At 46.0% G+C, this 14,405-nt stretch overlaps 1 protein-coding gene across 4 annotated transcripts in view; it reads right to left on the bottom strand.

Annotated features, from left to right (window-relative positions):
• LOC128848328 (zinc finger protein 34-like) overlaps positions 1 to 14,405 on the bottom strand; it is a 51,581-nt gene that overhangs the window by 35,913 nt on the left and 1,263 nt on the right. For 2 of the 4 annotated variants that reach the window (XM_054048297.1, XM_054048296.1), the window contains 2 exons: positions 8,273 to 8,542; positions 2,480 to 3,800 (listed from right to left, as the gene is read on the bottom strand). In XM_054048297.1, coding sequence (XP_053904272.1) covers positions 2,480 to 2,543 — 64 coding nt within the window. In that variant the 5' untranslated portion in view covers positions 2,544 to 3,800; positions 8,273 to 8,542. The remainder of the gene's footprint in view (positions 1 to 2,479; positions 3,801 to 8,272; positions 8,543 to 14,405) is intronic. The other 2 variants (XM_054048299.1, XM_054048298.1) reach the window with 2 other exon arrangements.

Genomic DNA, 14,405 nt, shown 5'->3' with positions numbered 1-14,405 from the left:
CAAATTTAAGGCACTGTAACTTGTGTGCTTTAACTTCACACTTTTAGCATCACACTATGTAGACAAGCCCTTAATAAGGGAAGGGAATAAGGGAAAATGAGGATAAAAACCCTATGTTAATTAGTCTAGTTTAAAATGTTTTAACTGCTTTTCCATAACATCCACAGAAACGGGGGCTGCAGACATTCAGACGCAAATTATCTGTGATGGCAAAGCAGCAGCGTTGGCCCCACAATCAGTATCAGAGTTGTCAGGATATTAATAATCATGTTTCATTTTGCATCTGAGTCAGCATTATAGTCTGTGTCCTCAGTACTAAGAAAATGTCTGTTTTACCATGGACTAACATGCATTAGCTATTCCCCTGTAAAAACATGGGGGGGAAAGCCAATTCTGGGGCAGTCAGCACTATGCCCAAAATCCAACCAATGCAAAAAAAAAAAAAAAAGAGAGAGAGAATTCAATTTAAAAATCCTGAATTTTGGCAGCACAGAACAATAAGATTGTCAGAATGACAACATCACTTCATTGTATTAGCATACATACAAAACTATGAAATTAAAATATGCAATTAGAAGTATAAACAAATGAGTAGAAAAGACATTTATATATGTAATAAATAAACTAATAGAAGAGTAAAGTGTGCATTACAGAGTTTGCAGGATAGGGAAATATTAAAAATCCTTATTTCTGTAAGTAAGTTTTCTATTACAAAAGGATTTTTGAAAGCATTTTAGATGCTTTCACATTTAAAAATCTGGCTTGTAGTGAATATTTGGGAACCAAGGTCTACATGGGGACATATGAAAAGGTACTAGGGTAGAGAGCATTAGGATAGAGAGGCAAAAAAACAGTTGACAAAGCAATCCCCATTGGAAGATTAAAGGAAACTGAAGGAGTTTTGATACAAACCCAGGAAATCTGTCACCCTTGATATCATGTGGTCCGAAAGAATAAACTTGAATAGAAAAAAACAACAACAAAAATTCAGAATTAAAAAACCATGTTGCCGTACAAACAGGAAGAGCTACACTAGAAACACTGTGCAATGGAATTGCTGAAACGACCAGCAACAGAATACTTTCAGTGATCTCTTGCTATTAAAAATACACACAAGGACACATAACAACAGTCCTCTGCACAATGTATGATAAAGTGCTCAGAATAATAAAAGTAACAGTTTAAAAAGGTAAATGACTTAAAGGAATGAAACAACATTACAAGAAAAAGGCAGAGGAATTCAGGCAATAGAACAGCAGCTAGGAGTTATTTGTGAACTCCTATGAGGTCTTACGCAGACACAGAAACTGATAAGGGATTCTTGTAAACCCTAAAAATATGCCTGACAATTATAACATTTGGAAGGGACTGTATTTAAAATATTTCATTGAATCTAGTCTCCTAAAATCCATCATATAAGATAGAGAAGAAGTTCCCTGTCCAGGCATTGGGTAACACTGTGCCATTCAGATCACAGCCCTGGGAAGCTGACACTGGGTTGTCCCACCCTGGAAATGTGAAAAAAGCCCCTCTGCCCCCACACTCTTATTTTTGCAAAGACTGCAGATGGCTCCCCCACCTCTGGTGTCACTCCTATCCCCTCTGCCACTCCCTATTGCGGGGTTTCCCCTCTGCCCCGGCTGGCAGTGCCTGTATTCTGTTCTTAATGTAAGGGGACTGTTGCCCCCTTACTGACATTCAGTGGGGGTGTTTTGGTTGGCTAGCTCCCAGTACTAAAAGGGGAAGGGTCGACGGGAGGTCGGGACTGACAGTCCCCAGGAACAATGGGGAGAGGCCAATGCTCCAGGTCAGCCTGAATGACAGCGCTAGGCAGGCAGGCTAATCAGGGAGCCAGGAGGCCAGGGAGGTCCCGTCCTCCATGTGACCTGGAATTGCCTGGATCAGACAGAGAGGGGCCGAGCTAAGGAGAAATCAGGGGCCCAAGCTGAGCTGGGGAGCAGAGCCCTGCCAGATCCAGAGGGGCCAGAAAAGCAGCCCAGGAAGCAGGTCAGTGCTGGGAGCAGAGCTGAAGCCACAGAACCAGAGACACAGCCCAGGGAGAGCAGAGCCTGTGCTGGGAGCAGAGCTGCTGCCAAAGAGCCAGGTGTGGTGAGCAACTGGGGCCAGCCAAGGGGGGACCTTGGGCAAAAAGCCCTGTGCAGAAAGACACCCCTAGCCAAGGGTCCTTGCAGGCCAGGCTGGGAGGGGGATCTTAACCCGATGGGGGGCTGATGCTGGGAAGAAGGGTTTCACCATCCAAAGCCTGGAGGTGTGTGGCCACCACCATTGCAAGTGTCCAATGCCTTCATTAGTCAACTTCTGGACTGAAGTCTTTGCTTCTTCCAGTACTTTTTTCAATAGATAGGTCTCTGATTGTTCCAAATGTAGCTTCTATTGCTGGACAAAGATCTACTACTGTTGTAGCAGATGCCTGGATGGCATTGTTTAATGACCCAAGTGGTTTCAGTAGTAGACTTACGAGAGAGAGAGAATGGCAATAGTCTTCTCTGAACATAGTAGCAAAAGTAATCCACCACCCTCATTACTTAGATCCATCCCATCTTGGTAGATACTTTCCAAAGCCAGTAATAACGGCTGGAGTAATTTTAAGACAACAGCCAAGGATCACTCATGAGAAAACCAGCGGGTTTTCCCAGGTTGGACTAATTTGAACTTCAGTCCCAGTGTATCTTCTATATTTTCCAAGATATTCAGTCTTTTTGGACTCTTGCTGAAAAAAGAATATAATGAAGACATTAAATTTATAGCTTTTTTAATGTACTCCATCATGTCTTCCAGAGAAGTTTGCAACTCCATCAAATGCACAAGCAGCCATCTGTTTGGGGTCCAATTGACAAGCATTTAACTCTTCTAAGATGTGGGTTGTCACAGATGCAGCCAATGTGTCTTCTATAACTGGAACATCTAGAAATCCATCTACTGGCCTACCCCTGACATCAAGATAACGTACACAATGACTTAATACTTGATGCCCATTTGCATCGGTGCATTCATCAGCCATGTATGCACATTTTTCGAATGTGGTGAGAGAGTTCTTCACTTTTTCAACCGTTGAGTCTTTCACTGTTGCACCACATGCTTCTAGCCAGTCAGTTGAGTTTCTTGCTGAAAGATAGTGAGCATTTGCTGGTCTTGTTTGGAACCAGTGTTCAACTTCAGGATGAACAAGTGACAATGCACTTAACATTGGCCTCCAGTTTGTAGTGTGTGGTATCTCTTGCTTAAATAGAAAGTAGGATGCCACAGCCATGTTTGTTTGCATGAACTGTGTTGTGTCTCCAGCATTCTTAACAGCCTCATTAAGTACTTCTAAAATTGGCTTTGATAGTGGGCTTATAAGGCTTTCTGCATGTTGATACACTCCAGAGGCCTGGTGTTTTGCAGCCTTTTCACATAGTTTGTCAGCATTGGCTTTGCTGATTGGTTTGACAAACCAAGATCCTCCCCTTTTACCAATTATAGTATTGGGAAGCTTTTCTTCTTCATAAGCTTTTTTGCAAGCGGTGTACCAGTAGCCATCTTTTGTAATTTCAATAAATGGGAACACTTTGACCGACAAACATCGGGAACTGCCTTTAGGTTTTGGAGAACTGTTCCTTCAGTAGGTAGCTGTATTTGTGCTTCGGGCTGGTCGGATGTAGATATACCACTTGAACCTTCAGATGACATGTTGATATACTCTTAGTTCTTGATGTGTTCTTCACCTTGGTTAGTTTTTGAAGCCTTTGAGGGGAAAAAATTTTGTATTTTTTTTTGTCTTTTTTCATTTTCACTTTGACCTGCAACATATAAAAGAGATATGAATAAAGTAAATGTTTTGTTAGGATAATACAAATTTAACATAAGGATAATGCAAGTTACACCAAAATACATAACAGGTCTAGATTTCTATAAAAATATAAATTTAAAAAAAAAATTATTTAATTTAAATTGTCTTTTGAAAAGTAAGCCATCATGGGATAAGAGGGAAGTCCTCTTATGGATCAGTAACTAGTTAAAAGATGGGAAACAAAGGGTAGGAATCAGTTTTCAGAATGGAGAGAGATAAATAGTGGTATCCCTGAGGGGTCAGTACTGGGACCATTACTATTCAACATATTCATAAATGATCTGGAAAAATGGGTAAACAGTGAGATGGCAAAATTTGCAGATGATACAAAACTATTCAAGATAGTTAAGTCCCAGGCAGACTGCAAAGTGTTACAAAGGGATCTCACAAAACTGGGTGACTGGGCAAAAAAATGGCAGATGAAATTCAATGTTGATAAATGCAAAGTAATGCACGTTGGAAAACAATCTCAACTATACATACAAAATGATGGAGTCTGAATTAGCTGTTAACACTCAAGAAAGAGATCTTGGAGTCATTGTGGATAGTTCTCTGAAAACATCCACTCAATGTGCAGCGGCAGTCAAAAAAGCAAAGAGAATGTTGGGAATCATTAAGAAAGGGATAGATAATAAAACAGATTTCAGAGTAGCAGCTTACACACATACAGAGAGCATAAACAGGTGGGAGTTGTCTTACCAACTCTGAGAGGCCAATTAATTAAGAGAAAAAAAACTTTTGAAGTGATAATCAAGCTAGCCCAGTAGAATCATAGAATCATAGAATATCAGAGTTGGAAGGGACCTCAAGAGGTCATCTAGTCCAACCCCCTGCTCAAAGCAGGACCAATCCCCAACTAAATCATCCCAGCCAGGGCTTTGTCAAGCCGGGCCTTAAAAACCTCCAAGGAAGGAGACTCCACCACCTCCCTAGGTAACGCATTCCAGTGTTTCACCACCCTCCTAGTGAAATAGTTTTTCCTGATATCCAACCTGGACCTCCCCCACTGCAACTTGAGACCATTGCTCCTTGTTCTGTCATCTGCCACCACTGAGAACAGCCGAGCTCCATCCTCTTTGGAACCCCCCTTCAGGTAGTTGAAGGCTGCTATCAAATCCCCCCTCATTCTTCTCTTCTGGAGACTAAACAATCCCAGTTCTCTCAGCCTCTCCTCATAAGTCATGTGCTCCAGACCCCTAATCATTTTTGTTGCCCTCCGCTGGACTCTTTCCAATTTTTCCACATCCTTCTTGTAGTGTGGGGACCAAAACTGGACACAGTATTCCAGATGAGGCCTCACCAATGTCGAATAAAGGGGAACGATCACGTTCCTCGATCTGCTGGCAATGCCCCTACTTATACAGCCCAAAATGCCGTTAGCCTTCTTGGCAACAAGAGCACACTGTTGACTCATATCCAGCTTCTTATCCACTGTGACCCCTAGGTCCTTTTCAGCAGAACTGCTACCTAGCCATTCGGTCCCTAGTCTGTAGCAGTGCATGGGATTCTTCCGTCCCAAGTGCAGGACTCTGCACTTGTCCTTGTTGAACCTCATCAGGTTTTTTTCTGCCCAATCCTCTAATTTGTCTAGGTCCCTCTGTATCCGATCCCTACCCTCTAGTGTATCTACCACGCCTCCTAGTTTAGTGTCATCTGCAAACTTGCTGAGAGTGCAGTCCACACCATCCTCCAGATCATTAATAAAGATATTAAACAAAACCGGCCCCAGGACCGACCCTTGGGGCACTCCACTTGAAACCGGCTGCCAACTAGACATGGAGCCATTGATCACTACCCGTTGAGCCCGACGATCTAGCCAGCTTTCTATCCACCTTACAGTCCATTCATCCAGCCCATACTTCTTTAACTTGGTGGCAAGAATACTGTGGGAGACAGTATCAAAAGCTTTGCTAAAGTCAAGAAATAACACATCCACTGCTTTCCCCTCATCCACAGAGCCAGTTATCTCATCATAGAAGGCAATTAGGTTAGTCAGGCATGACTTCCCCTTCGTGAATCCATGCTGACTGTTCCTGATCACTTTCCTCTCCTCTAAATGTTTCATAATTGATTCCTTGAGGACCTGCTCCATGATTTTTCCAGGGACTGAGGTGAGGCTGACTGGCCTGTAGTTCCCCGGATCCTCCTTCTTCCCTTTTTTAAAGATGGGCACTACATTAGCCTTTTTCCAGTCATCTGGGACCTCCCCCGATCGCCATGAGTTTTCAAAAATCATGGCTAATGGCTCTGCAATCTCACCCGCCAACTCCTTTAGCACCCTCGGATGCAGCGCATCCGGCCCCATGGACTTGTGCACGTCCAGTTTTTCTAAATAGTCCCGAACCACTTCTTTCTCCACAGAGGGTTGGTCACCTTCTCCCCATGCTGTACTGCCCAGTGCAGCAATCTGGGAGCTGACCTTGTGCGTGAAGACAGAGGCAAAAAAATCATTGAGTACATTAGCTTTTTCCACATCCTGGGTCACTAGGTTGCCTCCCTCATTCAGTAAGGGGCCCACACTTTCCTTGATTTTCTTCTTGTTGCTAACATACCTGAAGAAACCCTTCTTGTTACTCTTAACATCTCTTGCTAACTGCAACTCCAAGTGTGATTTGGCCTTCCTGATTTCACTCCTGCACGCCTGAGCAATATTTTTATACTCCTCCCTGGTCATTTGTCCAATCTTCCACTCCTTATAAGCCTCTTTTTTGCGTTTAAGATCAGCAAGGATTTCACTGTTTAGCCAAGCTGGTCGCCTGCCATATTTACTATTCTTTCTACACATCGGGATGGTTTGTTCCTGCAACCTCAATAAGGATTCTTTAAAATACAGCCAGCTCTCCTGGACCCCTTTGCCCTTCATGTTATTCTCCCAGGGGATCCTGCCCATCTGTTCCCTGAGGGAGTCAAAGTCTGCTTTTCTGAAGTCCAGGGTCCGTATTCTGCTGCTCTCCTTTCTTCCTTGTGTCAGGATCCTGAACTCGACCATCTCATGGTCACTGCCTCCCAGGTTCCCATCCACTTTTGCTTCCCCTACTAGTTCTTCCCTGTTTGTGAGCAGCAGGTCAAGAAAAGCTTTGCCCCTAGTTGGTTCCTCCAGCACTTGCACCAGGAAATTGTCCCCTACACTTTCCAAAAATTTCCTGGATTGCCTGTGCACCGCTGTATTGCTCTCCCAGCAGATATCAGGGTGATTAAAGTCTCCCATGAGAACCAGGGCCTGTGATCTAGCAACTTCTGCTAGTTGCCAGAAGAAAGCCTCGTCCACCTCATCCCCCTGGTCTGGTGGTCTATAGCAGACTCCAACCACGACATCACCCTTGTTGCTCACACTTCTCAACTTTATCCAGAGACTCTCAGGTTTTTCTGCAGTATCATACCGGAGCTCTGAGCAGTCATACTCCTCTCTTACATACAACGCAACTCCCCCACCTTTTCTGCCCTGCCTGTCCTTCCTGAACAGTTTATATCCATCCATGACCGTACTCCAGTCATGTGAGTTATCCCACCAAGTCTCTGTTATTCCAATCACATCATAGTTCCCTGACTGTGCCAGGACTTCCAGTTCTCCCTGCTTGTTTCCCAGGCTTCTTGCATTTGTGTATAGGCACTTAAGATAACTCAACGATCGTCCCTCTTTCTCAGCATGAGACAGGAGTCCTCCCCTCTTGCGCTCTCCTGCTTGTGCTTCCTCCCAGGATCCCATTTCCCCACTTACCTCAGGGCTTTGGTCTCCTTCCCCCGGTAAACCTAGTTTAAAGCCCTCCTCACTAGGTTAGCCAGCCTGCTGGCGAAGATGCTCTTCCCTGTCTTCGTTAGGTGGAGCCCGTCTCTGCCTAGCACTCCTTCTTCTTGGAACACCATCCCATGGTCGAAGAATCCAAAGCCTTCTCTCCGACACCACCTGCGTAGCCATTCGTTGACTTCCACGATTCGACGGTCTCTACCCCGGCCTTTTCCTTGCACAGGGAGGATGGACGAGAACACCACTTGCGCCTCAAACTCCTTTATCCTTCTTCCCAGAGCCACGTAGTCTGCAGTGATCCGCTCAAGGTCATTCTTGGCAGTATCATTGGTGCCCACGTGGAGAAGCAGGAAGGGGTAGCGATCCGAGGGCTTGATGAGTCTCGGCAGTCTCTCCGTCACATCGTGTATCCTAGCTCCTGGCAAGCAGCAGACCTCTCGGTTTTCCCGGTCAGGGCGGCAGATAGATGACTCAGTCCCCCTGAGGAGGGAGTCCCCGACCACCACCACCCTCCTCCTCCTCTTGGGAGTGGTGGTCGTGGAACCCCCATCCCTAGGACAGTGCATCTTTTGCCTTCCAATCGGTGGAGTCTCCTTCTGCTCCCTTCCCTCAGATGGGCCATCTAGTCCACTCTCCGCATTAGCACCTGTAGAGAGAACATGGAAACGATTCCTCACCTGTATCTCCATTGCTGGTGCATGGACGCTCCTCTTTCTTCTTCTGGAGGTCACATGCTGCCAAACCTCCTCACAATCCTTCTGTCCCTGCTGCGCCTGCTCTGAATCTTCAGAACATTGTGGCCGTAGAAGCATCTCCTGACGTCTGTCCAGGAAATCTTCATTTTCCCTTATGCAACGCAGAGTTGATACTTGTTTCTCCAGCCCTCGAACCTTCTCCTCCAATATGGAGACCAGCTTGCACTTTGTGCAGACAAAGTCGCTTCTGTCCTGCGGAAGAAAGACAAACATGGCACAACCTGTGCAGGTTACAATAGCTGATCGCTCACCTTCCATATCTCCGTCCTCTTAAGAACTTCCTCAACTGTTGCAGGAACTACTCGGAGAAACCTGCAGATGAAAGCCTCAGTGCTCTCTCCCCAAGCGAGCTCCCAGGCAAACTCCCGCTGTTAGCCTCTGCTGTTCGCCGCTCAGCTGGTTCGCTGCTGACTGCCCTTATATACCAGTCAGGCCCACTCAAGGCCCAGCTGGAACAAAGCACTCCCAATTCACACTTTTCAAACAAACAAGCAAGCAATCAAGCACACGGTCAAACTGACCAACTGTCCCAGCAGCAGACACTCAGATACTCACCAACACAGCCCCCCTAATGCAGCACTTAGCGTACCTCCTCTCGGACAGCTCCCAGGCAAACTCCCGCTGTTAGCCTCTGCTGTTCGCCGCTCAGCTGGTTCGCTGCTGACTGCCCTTATATACCAGTCAGGCCCACTCAAGGCCCAGCTGGAACAAAGCACTCCCAATTCACACTTTTCAAACAAACAAGCAAGCAATCAAGCACACGGTCAAACTGACCAACTGTCCCAGCAGCAGACACTCAGATACTCACCAACACAGCCCCCCTAATGCAGCACTTAGCGTACCTCCTCTCGGACAGCTCCCAGGCAAACTCCCGCTGTTAGCCTCTGCTGTTCGCCGCTCAGCTGGTTCGCTGCTGACTGCCCTTATATACCAGTCAGGCCCACTCAAGGCCCAGCTGGAACAAAGCACTCCCAATTCACACTTTTCAAACAAACAAGCAAGCAATCAAGCACACGGTCAAACTGACCAACTGTCCCAGCAGCAGACACTCAGATACTCACCAACACAGCCCCCCTAATGCAGCACTTAGCGTACCTCCTCTCGGACAGCTCCCAGGCAAACTCCCGCTGTTAGCCTCTGCTGTTCGCCGCTCAGCTGGTTCGCTGCTGACTGCCCTTATATACCAGTCAGGCCCACTCAAGGCCCAGCTGGAACAAAGCACTCCCAATTCACACTTTTCAAACAAACAAGCAAGCAATCAAGCACACGGTCAAACTGACCAACTGTCCCAGCAGCAGACACTCAGATACTCACCAACACAGCCCCCCTAATGCAGCACTTAGCGTACCTCCTCTCGGACAGCTCCCAGGCAAACTCCCGCTGTTAGCCTCTGCTGTTCGCCGCTCAGCTGGTTCGCTGCTGACTGCCCTTATATACCAGTCAGGCCCACTCAAGGCCCAGCTGGAACAAAGCACTCCCAATTCACACTTTTCAAACAAACAAGCAAGCAATCAAGCACACGGTCAAACTGACCAACTGTCCCAGCAGCAGACACTCAGATACTCACCAACACAGCCCCCCTAATGCAGCACTTAGCGTACCTCCTCTCGGACAGCTCCCAGGCAAACTCCCGCTGTTAGCCTCTGCTGTTCGCCGCTCAGCTGGTTCGCTGCTGACTGCCCTTATATACCAGTCAGGCCCACTCAAGGCCCAGCTGGAACAAAGCACTCCCAATTCACACTTTTCAAACAAACAAGCAAGCAATCAAGCACACGGTCAAACTGACCAACTGTCCCAGCAGCAGACACTCAGATACTCACCAACACAGCCCCCCTAATGCAGCACTTAGCGTACCTCCTCTCGGACAGCTCCCAGGCAAACTCCCGCTGTTAGCCTCTGCTGTTCGCCGCTCAGACAGTCTGTACTGGGCTAGCTTGATTATCACTTCAAAAGGTTTTTTTCTCTTAATTAATTGGCCTCTCAGAGTTGGTAAGACAACTCCCACCTGTTTATGCTCTCTGTATGTGTGTATGTATATCTCCTCAATATATGTTCCATTCTATATGCATCCGAAGAAGTGGGCTGTAGTCCACGAAAGCTTATGCTCTAATAAATTTGTTAGTCTCTAAGGTGCCACAAGAACTCCTGTTCTTCTTTTTATAATAAGACAGAGGCAATATGATATTTTCTATGTAAATCCATGGTATGTGCACACCTTGAATACAGTGTGCAGATCTGGTCACCCCATCCCAAAAAAGATATATTGGAATTGGAAAAGGTATAGAGATGGGCAACTAAAATGATTAGTTTTCAGAGTAGCAGCCGTGTTAGTCTGTATCCGCAAAAAGAACAGGAGTACTTGTGGCACCTTAGAGACTAACAGATTTATTAGAGCATAAGCTTTCGTGGACTACAGCCCACTTCTTCGGATGCATATAGAATGGACAACTCCAACCTGTTCATGCTCTCTGTATGTGTGTATATATATCTCCTCAATATATGTTCCATTCTATATGCATCCGAAGAAGTGGGCTGTTGTCCACGAAAGCTTATGCTCTAATAAATTTGTTAGTCTCTAAGGTGCCACAAGTACTCCTGTTCTTTTTTTAAAATGATTAGGGATATGAAACAGGAGGAGAGCTTAAAATGACTGGGAATTTTCAGCTTAGAAAAGAGACGACTAAGGGGGGATATGACAGAGGTCTATAAAATTTTGACTGGTGTGAAGAATGTGAATAAGGAAATGTTATTTAATCCTTCACATAAAACAAGAACTAGCAGTCACCCAATGAAACTAATAAGCAGCAGGTTTTAAAAAAACAAAAGGAAGTACTTCTTCACACAACATAGGTCAAACCGTAGAACTCTTTGCCAGGGGATGCTGTGAAGACCAAAACTATAACAGGATTAAAAAAAGAACTAGATAAATTCCTGGAGAATAGGTCCATCAGTGACTATTAGCCAGGATGGGGAGGGAAGCAACACCATGCTCTGAGTGTCCCTAGCCTGTTTGCCAGAAGCTGGGAATGGGCAACAGGGGATGGATCACTTGATGATTCCCTGTTCTGTTCATTCCCTCTGAAGCACCTGGCCTTGACCACTGTCGGAAGACAGGATACTGGGCTACATGGCCCATTGGTCTGACCCAGTATGACCATTCTTATGTAAAAATTAATTATAATAATAAAAATGTTTACTACAGGAACTCCCCAACATAATGACCTCTCAAGATAGCAATGATGTGAGATAACAATCTTGGCAAATAATGCATTTTAAAAATCTTGGTCTACTAGGAAACATATTTATATAAGTTTCCATTCCCAGTCACAAATCTAGCATTCTGGAGCAAAGTCACTAAAATATAGTCCAACAAACAAATGTTTATTTAACGTGTCCCTCACTTTTCCTTCCACCGCACCCCACTCACCGGTGTTGTCCTTGGTCAGTGGAGACTCAGAGTTCAGAAGTGCTTTCACGTGAGTACACCTCCCAGGTGGGGGGCAAGAAGGCATCTTGCTCATTCCTCCAGCTGCTCACTGTTTGCTCTGGCCACTGCTGTTTGTTGTGCCACCATTCACCCCACCACTCTGTTGCCAATGGCCCTGCGCAGTTACCTTCTGCTGCCACCTGCCACTGTGACCTCTGCGAGTTGGTCTCTTGAGGTTCCACCCAGCTCTCAGTGATTTCAGCTGAGCTCTCAGTGGGGGAACCTTGCTGCTAGTGCAGTCTGGGCTGTCTCTTCCACAGAAACACTGTCCCCAAAGCACGACTAAGCACTTAGACCTGATTATCAGTGATTTCAGCTGCAGTGGTCACTGAACAGAACAAAAGACTATCTATGGAGCCTAATCAGTTCTGTCTTTAAACAGTGGAAGGGACAGGTCCCCACCCTCTCTCTTGATGCCCTCAATCAGCACAGGTTAAGTACAGTTCTACTGCCCTTTACTCATACAATAAGAACAACAACATTTCATCCCCCCACTCCCGCATTCAAGTGATTTGTAATCCAACACCAATCAAAATCTATCACTTGGGCAACACAGCTCTGTTTGCTGGATACCTAGGTAGATTAGATGTGACTGTAAATACAATCTGGTCCTGAAGCCTTTCCCCCCAGCCCCATATCATCACTAGCTATCAGGGAGAGCTCATTTAGACTTTGCTTACAAATCATCATTTGAAATTATTAGGTTGGCCAACATCATCGAAATGAATGCACTGACATTGTCATAAGAAACAACAGCTGTATAAGGAAGCTAGTCTATGTTCATACTTTTCAAATCTATTATACTTTTTCAGATACATGTATTTTATCATACAATGTATATGCTTTTAAAGTGTGTATTAATCTTTCAATATCAATTTCCAAACAGTCACTAAATTGGCATGTAACTAGTTCACAAAACTGGGGGGAAGGGTGTTGGGAAAATTCAGGGGGGGTGTAGGGAAACCACTGCCCACTGCATACCCCTTGCCCTGATTTTGCCCCTTGGCCCCTCTCCCAGAATCATAGAATCATAGAATATCAGGGTTGGAAGGGACCTCAAGAGGTCATCTAGTCCAACCCCCTGCTCAAAGCAGGACCAATTCCCAACTAAATCATCCCAGCCAGGGCTCTGTCAAGCTGTGCCTTAAAAACCTCCAAGGAAGGAGACTCCACCACCTCCCTAGGTAACGCATTCCAGTGCTTCACCACCCTCCTAGTGAAATAGTGTTTCCTAATATCCAACCTGGACCTCCCCCACTGCAACTTGAGACCATTGCTCCTTGTTCTGTCATCTGCCACCACTGAGAACAGCTGAGCTCCATCCTTTTTGGAACCCCCCTTCAGGTAGTTGAAGGCTGCTATCAAATCCCCCCTCATTCTTCTCTTCTGGAGACTAAACAATCCCAGTTCCCTCAGCCTCTCCTCATAAGTCATGTGCTCCAGCTCCCTAATCATTTTTGTTGCCCTCCGCTGGACTCTTTCCAATTTTTCCACATCCTTCTTGTAGTGTGGGGCCCAAAACTGGACACAGTATTCCAGATGAGGCCTCACCAATGTCGAATAAAGGGGAACGATCACGTCCCTCGATCTGCTGGCAATGCCCCTACTTATACAGCCCAAAATGCCATTAGCCTTCTTGGCAACAAGAGCACACAGTTGACTCATATCCAGCTTCTCGTCCACTGTGACCCCTAGGTCCTTTTCTGCAGAACTGCTACCTAGCCATTCTGTCCCTAGTCTGTAGCAGTGCATGGGATTCTTCCATCCTAAGTGCAGGACTCTGCACTTGTCCTTGTTAAACCTCATCAGGTTTTTTTTGGCCCAATCCTCTAATTTGTCTAGGTCCCTCTGTATCCGATCCCTACCCTCTAGTGTATCTACCACGCCTCCTAGTTTAGTGTCATCTGCATCTTGCTGAGAGTGCAGTCCACACCATCCTCCAGATCATTAATAAAGATATTAAACAAAACCGGCCAAGGACCAACCCTTGGGGCACTCCACTTGAAACCGGCTGCCAACTAGACATGGAGCCATTGATCACTACCCGTTGAGCCCGACGATCTAGCCAGCTTTCTATCCACGTTACAGTCCATTCATCCAGCCCATACTTCCTTAACTTGGCGGCAAGAATACTGTGGGAGACCGTATCAAAAGCTTTGCTAAAGTCAAGGAATAACACATCCACTGCTTTCCCCTCATCCACAGAGCCAGTTATCTCATCATAGAAGGCAATTAGGTTAGTCAGGCACGACTTCCCCTTGGTGAATCCATGCTGACTGTTCCTGATCACTTTCCTCTCCTCTAAGTGTTTCATAATTGACTCCTTGAGGACCTGCTCCATGATTTTTCCAGGGACTGAGGTGAGGCTGACTGGCCTGTAGTTCCCTAGATCCTCCTTCTTCCCTTTTTTAAAGATGGGCACTACATTAGCCTTTTTCCAGTCATCCGGGACCTCCCCCCGATCACCATGAGTTTTCAAAAATCATGGCTAATGGCTCTGCAATCTCATCCGCCAACTCCTTTAGCACCCTCGGATGTAGCGCATCCGGCCCCATGGACTTGTGCATG

The sequence above is a fragment of the Malaclemys terrapin genome, chromosome 13 (genome assembly GCF_027887155.1).
Source record: "Malaclemys terrapin pileata isolate rMalTer1 chromosome 13, rMalTer1.hap1, whole genome shotgun sequence".
NCBI lineage: Eukaryota > Metazoa > Chordata > Testudines > Emydidae > Malaclemys > Malaclemys terrapin.
The sequence above is the reverse complement of the archived record's forward strand: the minus strand, read 5'-3'. Positions and strand labels throughout refer to the sequence as shown.